Source organism: Eurypyga helias, unplaced genomic scaffold, assembly GCF_000690775.1.
Source record: "Eurypyga helias isolate BGI_N326 unplaced genomic scaffold, ASM69077v1 scaffold6864, whole genome shotgun sequence".
In the NCBI taxonomy this organism is placed as follows: domain Eukaryota; kingdom Metazoa; phylum Chordata; class Aves; order Eurypygiformes; family Eurypygidae; genus Eurypyga; species Eurypyga helias.
Genome location: NW_010246723.1, coordinates 1 through 10,921, shown reverse-complemented (window position 1 = coordinate 10,921; position 10,921 = coordinate 1). Strand labels below are relative to the sequence as shown.

The window sequence follows — 10,921 nt, the reverse complement described above, 5'->3', positions numbered from 1 at the left end:
GCTGGGCTTTCAGAGCCTGCCCTTTTAGGGAGTCAAAGGGTTAAAATGGCACGGAGCAGCCACATCCTGCTGTGGGCAGGCAAATGGCCAGATTTCAGAGTGATTTTAGATTAATATTCCAGTTTCTTTTTGCTTCTTGGGGTTTCCCTTGAAACTGCTTCTCAGTTTTTGGGCACTATCACACCTGTAAAATCACTTTCTCATTTTTCATTGTTTGGGGCAGAAGCCTGTGTCAAGCCCAGTAGGAGCAGAATGAAATGAGGGTCTTTGGCCAAACTATTTTGCAGAAGGTTTCCCATGGGTTGTTTTCCTGGGCTACAGCAGTGCCAGTCTCTTTCGGGTTATGTTCTGGCCAGCCTTGCCTCACAGGAGAAAAAGGACTCACCCCCAGTCCACAGCTGTCAGGTTCTGGGGAGAATAAACTGTTTAAAAAATTATATGTGATCTTTAAAAAGGAAAGAGCACTGCACAGTGGTTATCTGATTATCACAGAATCATTTAGGTGGGAAAAGACCTGTAAGATCATCAAGTCTAACTGTAAACCTAATACGGCCAAGTCAAACACTAAACTATGTCCCTATGTGCGACATCCACATGTCTTTTAAATGCTTCCAGGGATGGTGACTCAACCACTTGCCTGGGCAGCCTGTTCCAAGGCTTGATAATGCTTTCAGTGAAGAAATTATTCTTAATACCCAATCTCAACCTCCCCTGGTGGAACTTGAGGCTGTTTCCTCAGTCTGTTATGTGGTGAGGGAGATGTGGGAGTAATGGACTCTACTGCCTGAATGACACTTGTCCCTGGTATTCAGACTCAGCTGATTGTCAAATGGCATTACCCTAATGCTCGTCTTACGGCTAGATGAGCTGTGAAGGAGGCAAAGATTCGGACGAAAAGGATAGCAGTTAGCATTAAGGCAGTCTCTGAGTCACTGCAGTATGACCCCTCATTCACGTTAGGGTGGAGGGAGGCTTTTGCTCAGGTGCTCAGAGTCTGATTCCAGAAAGAAATACAATTTTAAGAAAAAAAAAAGTGAATTTTTTTTTCTTTCTTTCAGTAACAGATTAATCTCCTCCCTTGGGTTATTCTGAATTGCAGAGTCCATCCCTACTCAGGCTGAGATTGAAGCTAGGCTGGCTGCCCTGAAGGAGGAGTGCCAGGGACATGTTCCATCCACACAGGAAATGGAGGACCGGTTTGCTGTCCTGCAGGGGAGAGAGCCTCCTTCCCAGGCTCCCAGACCTGTAAGCTCCCTCAGCTCTTTAGCCAGCACTGTGTTCTAGCTGACACAGTATCTGGTGTCTCAGCATGTAAGCCATTCTTCCCTCATCATCTTGTAGTTGTTGCTCCATCCTAGCTGGGCAAAATACTGTTAATTATTCCAGAAATGGAAGCACAGAGTGGTTAGTCTGAGATTGCAGAGGAGTGAGTTGGATATATGCCTTCCAAGCCCATATGAATGATCTTGTCCTTGAGAAATTTTTCCTAGGGCTTCTTTTTCAGCAGTACTGCACATGCAGCTGTTATCATAGTCCTCACTGGGGCTGCTGCCTGGCACTGGGGAGAATGGCACTGTATTTACATTGAGGTAGTGCCAGAGTTGGGGTTGGGGCCCAGGAGCATGTACTCCCGTACATTCAGCACCACTTTGCCCCATTTTGGGTGACTGCTTTTAGAGTTGTGCGCATTCAGCACCTCTGAGAATGAAGCCCTGAAAGTCTTATTCTGTGACAACCATAAGCTGAGACTCTCAAGATCCCTTTGCCCTTTGATTAAGTATGCCACCTTCCTCTCATTTGCCTTTTCCTGTGCACTGCTTGTTTCTTAGGTATACAAGCCTCCTGATACCAGAAGTCTGGTCCAGCAGACAGATGACCTGTTAACTCAACTGTCTGAGGAAGTTGCCATTGATGAGCATTACAGACCAAGAGTCCAGCCTCAAGGTATCTATCCAAAGACCTGTTCCAGTCTAATACTGTATGTGCTACACTGAGAAAGGAATATGTGCCTCCCTGTCTAGCTTACAGGTGAGCTGGGTGTTCAGTTTGTCCTTGTGACTCCCAGATTGACCGAGAGCAGCCATCTGACTCTCTACTGGGTCTCATTTTTTTTTTTGGGCAATGGTTCCTTCTTCTCAGGGTTGTTCAGATTGCTCCCCTGTGTTTCTCTAAGGTGACCCTTCCCCGGGGAGGAGCTGTTGCTACTCCTAACGCACCTGTTAGAAAACATCCAAATCTGGATACCATTATCATACTGGCTGTGATGCTTTCTCTATAACTGTAGACTACAGATTAGCTCACTTTCTTCTCCTCATGAACAGTGCAGATCCTACTGTGGCATACCTTCTCCCATTATTACCTGGATCAAAGGAGAGCAGCAAGCTGCTCTCATACCATTGTTTTAGGTCATGTTGTCTGTGCTGAAGGAACATTGATGCTGAGTCATCGGTGTGCTCTGTGGGTCTGTCTGCAGCTGCTAGTAGCCAAAGATTGAATGATCTCAATCGAGAAAGTGAAGAGACTGTTTGCCCTGCAAATCTGGACCCAAAACAGCTAGAGGAAGAGAAGAATAAACTTCTGGCAGAAGCTGCTGCTGAGCTGCGGGAAGAGAACACTAGGCAAGAAAAGATCCTACAAGTTGCCAAGAGACTGGCAGCGCTCAAAGGCGAGGACCCAGAGAAAGGTGGGTAGCACATGAGAATACAGTGCCAAGAGAGGAACCAGGTTCCTGTGACAGAGTAATTTCTTCTCTGAGAAGCATTTAACTATTTAATTCCTCTGTTCTGCAAGAAACAGACTGAGATTTGGTTCTGACTGTACAGTTGTACAGGCTGGTTCATCATGGAATCAGTATGAAAGATGTTAGTTGAGGCTAACGGCCAGAGCTGAAGGTCAGACCGCTTTGACTTGCACCCTTCTTTGAGATAATTCTAGCATGCTCTGGTGAGGGTAACAAAGCTTTTAAAAGCAAAGCTCTGGTTTTGGTGGGCATTTCTTCCTTCCTTCTTTCAATATTAAAATCAAACAGTAATGAACTTCTTGAAGAGTCCCCATCTGAAAAGGATCTGTCTGTGCCAGAGACAGAGTGCCAAAACCAGCTCACGCCACAAAGGATTGTCTCTGGCACATAAGCAGGCGCAAGGTTTGAGGCAGGTGTTGCTTACAGTCTCCTGTCTCTTACTCCTGCAGTTACACTGGAAACCTATCAGCTCCCTGACAGTGACGAGGAAGTGGCTGAGGAGGAAGCCATTCGCAGAGTTCTAAAACAGGTCAGAAGTGGCAGCTGTGACCTTGTTTATCTTTCTCTGTTATTCCCAGTGTGTATGTTACCTGGTGAGCACGCAAAGGATGTGTTTCTATGCCTGGGCACAGTTTCATTCCTTCCCCTTTTCATGCTTTTCCAATACTATCTCCCGTGGGCCATTCAGGTACAGACATTACTTCTAGCCTGTCACATTGTCTTTCTGGTGGTGTGTGTCTCCTCTGCAACCCCACTCTGTTGGTACTTCCTTACTTCTTGTTTTATCTTTTTCCCTGCCCAGCTAGAACATGGCTGATGAGCTGTGTGCTGTTCAGCGCAGTTTCTGCCTAGATTTCTCTCTGAAATGTCTGTGAATTGTCTTGCAGGCTGACACAAGTTTTCTGTGCTTAATTTCTGCCTAACTACAGACCACAAGCACGTGATTAGCATGAGGGTCTGCTGATAGTTGCACTGCAAAGCAGAGTGTGTTAGCTGAAGGTCCCTGCTGCTATACTGGCTGTTCACAATGTGCACGCGGTGGTCAGAGTGCAGACAGAGCGAGGTCGCATCCGTCTGGGTAACACCAGATGGATTCAGACTGGTCATCTGTTACTGCCTGAGAGCAAGGAGAGGGGCAGGAGATTTAGAGCCTAGAATGAGGCTCCCAGATGTCTTTGAAACAAGAGGCTTCTTGCTTTCTGTTGTTACCAGCTCACAGAGGAAGCAGCCCTGGATGAAGCAAGTGGATTCAACATTCCTCCAGATCAGACCACCCAACCAGGACCCTCACAACAGAACCTGCCTAAGAAAGCAAAGCAGAAGGTCAGTGAGCTAGACAGTATCTTCTGAAATTACATGTTCCAGGGTCTCAGGGGAGTAAAATTTTTTGTAGCGCAAGTTCACTGTATCCTTGACTTCATACAGAAAAAAAAAAAAAACAAACAAAAAAACCCAAACCAATAACAAACTTCTCCAGAGCAAACGAGTTGAGTGGCTTCTGCAAGGCGGACGAGCCCTGAGCACAGCTGTGAGTGAGTCACCTTTGTACTTTTAAAAAGAATTGCTCCCTGGAATATAATTCCTTTCAGGCTGGTTTTCTGCGGAATGGGCTGGTGTCCTCTAAACCCAGAGAGGTTAGCATAGACCTCGCAAGATGGGTATTAGAGAAGGGATTTTTAACTCACCAATATAATTAGACCAAGAAGAGGGTGGTGAGGCACTGGAGCAGGTTGCCCAGAGAAGCTGTGGATGCCCCATCCCTGGCAGTGTTCAAGGCCAGGCTGGATGAGGCTTTGAGCAACCTGGTCTAGTGGAAGGTGTCCCTGCCCATGGCAGGGGGGTTGGAACTAGATGATCTTTAAGGTCCCTTCCAACCCAAACCATTCTATGAAGAAGGCCACAGTCTACTACCATACAGCCTGAACCAGGGTAAGTGGGAGGCTTGTCAGTGCTTTCAGCCTGTGCAGAATAGAACCCGTAGATAGTAATCGACCGTGCTCTCATATAACATCAGAGGAAGGAATTAGTAACAAGATATCCTATGCTCAGAATGGATTCAAGCCTATTATGGAAATAAATACACCCTCTCTAATGTATATTACAAGAATTAAATGGGCCTGTGACTCACAGACACCTGTAAGGCCTGTCCCCAGTGGAAGAAATTATTTAATTGTAAGCATTATTGAAAACATCCATCCCATAGGTACACCACCTTGCGCTTCTGGGATTACTGATGTAAAAGATAGTGCCATCTTACTGCTGTTGTGTTAGGAAGCTGCCTTCACCAGTGTCCAGGCACTGTGTCCCAGTGTGTGTGTGGCTGTTCAGTTCCACAAGATCTCTCCGTAAAGCAGAAGGTTAACTTATGGTTACATTTTAGATAATGATTTCAGATCTTTTTAGCCCAACCTCAGGTACAAATCAATAGTAGGGGGTCTTTTGGCAAATCACTTCCATTGTGCTTTTCTTTCTGTAACAGGGAGAAGAGAACCCCCCAAACCTCCCCACTGCTTTCCCTTCCCACATAACTGCTTTCACAAAACTGCTTGATTGCTGGCCTGTGCAGCAGGGATGGTCAGTCACTCAGTACTGCTGTGGTGCCGGCCAGAAGATCTGGGCTTCATTTACTTAACACAGTATGCACAGTGTTGGTGTATACGCTAAATGAGGCTGAATACCTGTTTACCTTCCCAGCAACATAGGTTCATGAGCAAATGATAGGGAGTACATCGGGGTTTTATTTACTCTGGATACATATGGAACCTATCCTTGGGCTCTGGACAAGTTCACTTCACAGGCTTAGGATCAACAGAGAGCCATATGGCTGCATGGGCTACGTGAGGTGTCACTGTGGCCATCATGCATTACAATGAAAGTCCTGTATTGTCTCTACTGGGGTTTGAATTCCATGTCTCTGTCTTCTCTGTGAATTAGACCCAGACTCCAACCACCACAGCTCTTGCCAGGGCAGATGACAGTGATGAGGATGAGTTACCCTGGTGCTGTATCTGCAACGAAGATGCCACTTTGCGCTGCCACGGCTGTGACGGGGACCTCTATTGCCAGCGCTGTTTTCGGTAAGTCTTGCAATTCCTCTTGGACTGAGAGGCCGGTCACAGGTAGGCTTGGCTGCTTTCGTTTGTTCCTCATGTTGGGCAGAAAAGCAGGCAGTAGAAGGGAAGATATGGGGAACTGAGATCTGAGCTGAATGTTAGTCGTTACGGAAATGCTTTATGCAATCAGTAGTTATAACACACTTTGGGGACCAAACTTGTCCTAGGCAGAAATGCTCTGTCCGTGCTTCTCCAGTGCATGTTTGGGCACATTGTCCGAGTGTTCTCTGGACCAGCTGATGTGCTGCATTGTGGGGGATGGGATAAGCAAGACCATTGTTCAGCGGCTCTTACGAGTTGTTAATGAGGTTGATGGATGATCTGGGCTGGATTCTTATGAGGCGGGAGATCAGATAGTATAAATTCCTGAGGCTTTTCTTACGTTGAGACTCTGCAGTCTTAAACCATATAAAAAAATCTTTGTTGAAATATGTATAGGTGGACCTTTTTTGCTCAACCAGGACTTGCAGCAGCAGCAGTCTTGGTTCTTAAACATCTGTAGCTTTTGACAAAAAAATTTGCATGTCTCAGATTTGGAGGGTTAATTCCTGTGAATGCAAAACTATTACTCACAGCTTGTGTGGCTTCTCTTTTTCATCCCTCAAAAGTGTTGAGTAGTTGGCTGAGTTCTCAGATGAGTGATGGGTGACATTTAGACAGCAGGTTGCTAAGAATTTGGTTGGGATAGTAAGTGATGCTTTTGTGTATATTCTCTCATTTCCTGCAAATACTTTTGTAGAGAGATGGAAAGGCAGTGGGGGAGAACATATGAAATTGGTAAGAAAGCACATGACTGGCAGCGTTAGATGATTTAAACCAAAGCAAACAAACAGAAGCATCAGACAGCAAAACATGAGTAAAAGCAGAGTCAGCAGTCTGCTGGGTGAGCAAGTGTATGAGTTGCATGCTGCAGATGCAAGCTTCTGTCTTACTCAACACTACCCGCTTCTGAGCGTGGCTAAGACAGCTGCCAATACGCTGCATTTTAGCCACCACAGTTATTTTTGAGTTGTGTGGAGCAGACTGTCATTTTGACTGTTGTCACTGGAGTTTCTAATGTGGCTGGGAATCACAGAAATAGTGCTGAAAATGAGCCACCAGTTAAGAGAGAGAGGGACCTATTGTCCTTTCCCATTCCAGCAGGCAAGGATGAGTGGACCTTTCCATGAAGCACCTCAGAGGTTTGTTACAAGCAAATATCTTAGGTAGTCAGTCCACGTTGCTGCCAGTCGGGTCCTCACAGCTAGCCATTGTGACAGATTCCCAGTTAAGGGCTGCGGGGAGACATCTTACGCAGTGCCTAAGGGTGAGTTCCCTGGGTACTTACTTCTGACTGGACTTTGTGTTTGCTTCTCAGGGAAGGCCATGATGAGTTCGACCTGAAGGACCACCACACCTCCCGCTATCATCTTCCTTGCAAGTAGAAGCGATCACACTCTTCAGAAAAGCAGATGGAGAATGGGAAAAGAGAGGAGTTGGCCAGATGGGAAGAGGCCAAGTGGATTTGCAGCCAAAATGGGTGATGTTTTGGACAGTTAAAGGATGTGCTGTAATCTGAGAGAGGATTGGAGGGCATGTGACTGTCCTCACAAACACAGCCAGAGAAGTGCAGGGTTTGCTGTGTATGCCTGGGGGTAAATGAGGGCTTGATGTGAAGAGGTGGGTACGAGCCTACGAATACAGACGGTAAGGCAGTGCGGGTAGCCGCAACTATGTGTGTTTAAGGCCGCACTGAATGGCTGATAAGTATCTTCCTGCTTTTGCTAACAGCTTACACACTGGTTCAACAGCCAGCAAGGCACTTTGCACTAAGAAAGCTGTCTACGTCATGATCACATGTGTGATGAGAATTTCCAAAGCCTAATAAAAACTCTTTACAGAGGCCTGTGGTTAAAGTTTCTCCTGGAAATGCCTGATAGCCCTTTTGTATTGACCTTTTGTAGTCGTATTTTAGTCCGAGTGTCAGGTTGCTCAAGGAAAGAAATGAAGGATCATAAAGTCATCAAAAATATTTCACAGGTATGGCTGGAAAAGGTACAGGGCCTACTCTGCCTTGATGGTCAGTGTTGCTTGTGTGCTTGAAGTGAAGGATGCTTTGTAAGGGTAATGTGCTACTGAGGCACAGCGTGCTGATCTGCGGTGGCTGTGCTGAGGTTCCACGTGGTCTGGAAGAGTTGTGTATGAGTCTGAAAGTGGGGTTTGGCTGTGTTTATTACTTAGTCTCCTGGTAGGATAAATGTTACCTGTGTGATGCTCTTTATCTGCCTATGAGAGAAGCTCAGTTTAATATGCTTGTGTCTCTCCCTGGAGATAGTCCAGATGCAAGTGGCACTTGCCAGTGAACAAAACACCCAGAATTGCTTCAAATACCTGACTTAACTTCCCCCAAATTGGCTCTAATATCCCATCAGGATGAGCTTTCCCAGGACTGTAGTGTGACTTCTGAGACAGCTCTCTAAGGTTGACAAATTCCAATGGCAAAAAAATGAAGGACTTACCTTTGACAGGGAGTTTCCAACGAATCTTGCCTGGCTGGTTCGACACTGCCGCTCCCAGCTGTCTGCCCTGCCCCTGTGCTTCAGGTCACTGCCTCTGTAGGTGGGTTGACGAAAGTGTTTGCCTGTACCTCAGCCACCCGTGGTCAGAGCACAGCAAATAAACTGCTGCTGAAGATGGCTTTGTGCTAACACGCTGGACTGGATCAGGCCCTTCAACAGAAACCTGTATCAGACAATGCTGAAAAGTAATACTGCAGGGTAACACACTAAAAATTGCAAGTGTATCCGGCAGTGACATCAAAACCCCTTGTTAGGAAGGGGTGGCAAAACCTGACTCTTGTGGAGCGTCTTTTTTCTCCTCACAGTCCTTGCTTCAGCAGTACGGGTCTCTTTGGGACAGGTAGGTAGGAAAAGAGTTGTTCTGATGTGTGAGCTCACAGTGAGCCCTCTGTTACACACAGTTTGAGAGTTCCTGCACAGGGGAGAATGCAATCTTAAAAATTAAAACAAAATGCTGTTGGCTATGTGTTTATTGTAGGAATGACGCTTTTTCATTGCTGTTTGACGTAAATAATTAGTCTGGCAAGACAGCCCAGCTCTGCCACAGGTTAAACCCCTTGTGTTTTGTGTACACAGGAGAAGGTGCAAATACCTGTTCTTCTATCTTTTTTAAGATTGATCCACTCCTTTAGCCTGTGACCTTTCCAAGCAGTTAGTAGACATTTTAATTCTTGCTTTACAGTAGCTTTTTTTTTTTTTTTAAATCGTATGAGCTGGGATGTTACTTGAGACATTTGGAATGCTTCATCAGCCACAACCAAACGTTCAGCTCCTTGTGCAGCTAGGCAGCCTGTCTTGTAAGCCCTGCCCTGTTCACATCAGTAGTGAAGGAGCAGGTTACAGCCGGAAGCAGTTTTAGTTTCCCAGACTGGTTTCTGTGGGGTTATCCCAAGGAATCCAGATATGCACCCAACCCAACACCTGAAATAGAACTGAGTCATACGTGGCAGAGTCTCTTCAGTCATGCACACGCATGCTGATGCTTCCCCGCACCACTAATGGCCATTTTTGTGGCTGCTGAGCTTTCTGCATGTAATTGGCTATTTTAGTGGCTGCCCCATCGCTTTCCCCTGACAAGCTGTTCCCATGGTAGCTCTGGCATCAGTGACCTCCATGTAAGAGGGGCAGGAGGGGTATCTAGATCAGCTTTCACAGGAAGCAAACCTAGCATTCCTCTTTCACAATGACAGGTTCAGCTGTGTGACCTTTAAGTGGGTGGTGCACTTCTAGCTGTGTTGCTTACTCCCTGTCCTTGTCTTTGAAAAGGTGCTGGTAAACGAGTAAAGATACTGGGAAACAATCAGTTCCTGACAGGCCAGATCAGCTCCAGTCATAGCCCTCAAAGTCTGAAGAAAGCTTGGTATCTTCAAGAAAGAGAATCAGATTCTTTGCTTCTGTCTTCGTAGCATGTCATGAGGGCACAAGAAGATTTTCTTTCCCTCTCAAAACGCTTTGAATGTGAACTATCAGATGTTGGCTCCACCCCAAAAAGGATGCAAAATAACGGTAAAAGAAGGTTGAACTCCGATCAGCTTACAGAGGTCTCAACTCAGTTAAACTGCATTACCTCATGTTTGCTGTGATTCGTCAGCGTGCGTGTGGTCTCAAGGGCTGTAACGTGGTCATATGTCGAAATGTGGCAGCCAGAATATTTTTAACAGCAGTGTAAGTGTTGATCACAACTAAGGGAAGATTGCCTTAAGGGTTATTTTATACACCCTCACAAACCTTCAAGTAGAAAAGCACATGAACTTTCATACACCCTGAGTTATCTTGGGATAATCAAGAGGGCAAAGTTCCTCTTAAAAGAACATTCTTACACAGTGTCTCCATACCAAACATAACAGCCTCATGCTAGTATGGTGGTGAGAAACAGCAATAGTAATTTAGTCTATCCTTAAGGTCTAGGCTGGGAACAGGCCAACGAGTAAATAAAAGAAAGTATGATTTACTGCTTTTAAGAACTAAACAAAAAGAGGTTGGTCTGATTGCCGTATGTTGCTTTTTCTTTTGCACCAGTGAGCTGAGAAATCATCTAAGACCGGCCACATCTTGCTTTGTTCATCACATTGTGCTCAGTTGAAGCGCTCTCCTGTGGTAGTGATGTCCTTATATGTCGGAACCAACGGCATATCGTAGGGGCTGCAGCTTACTCTCTTCTTCTGCTACTTGCAGAATAAGGACCAAGACAAGTCCTGTCAAGCAGAGTTTCAAGAACCTGCTTTTTCCTGGATTCTAACAATGTCTGCCTTAAAGCATGGACATAAATTCTCTTTGCATCACTCCATATCAAGGGAATACAGAACAGTGCCCAAGGTGGAGAAAATCAGTCTTTTGGGCCAGAGGAGAAGCATCTTAGGTCTTTGTGCTGTCACAGCTCACCAGGATGAAACAAAGGCTCTTGGTAAGGTATGTAACTAATCTGGACTTGTGTGCACTACCGTGCTGCAGCTAATTACAGTCTGGTTTAGGACACTCAGCTCATGGCCTGTTGTCGTGGTTTAACTCCG

At 45.8% G+C, this 10,921-nt stretch overlaps 1 protein-coding gene across 1 annotated transcript in view; it reads left to right on the top strand.

The window, feature by feature from the left end:
- Positions 1 to 7,733, top strand: part of ZFYVE19 (zinc finger, FYVE domain containing 19) — a gene marked incomplete at its 5' end in the record, with an annotated part of 10,480 nt that extends 2,747 nt beyond the window's left edge. The window contains 7 exons of the mRNA XM_010150493.1: positions 1,100 to 1,245; positions 1,830 to 1,944; positions 2,474 to 2,683; positions 3,190 to 3,269; positions 3,953 to 4,063; positions 5,675 to 5,817; positions 7,211 to 7,733. Coding sequence (XP_010148795.1) covers positions 1,100 to 1,245; positions 1,830 to 1,944; positions 2,474 to 2,683; positions 3,190 to 3,269; positions 3,953 to 4,063; positions 5,675 to 5,817; positions 7,211 to 7,277 — 872 coding nt within the window. The remainder of the gene's footprint in view (positions 1 to 1,099; positions 1,246 to 1,829; positions 1,945 to 2,473; positions 2,684 to 3,189; positions 3,270 to 3,952; positions 4,064 to 5,674; positions 5,818 to 7,210) is intronic.
- Between the last annotated feature and the right edge of the window lie 3,188 nt (positions 7,734 to 10,921).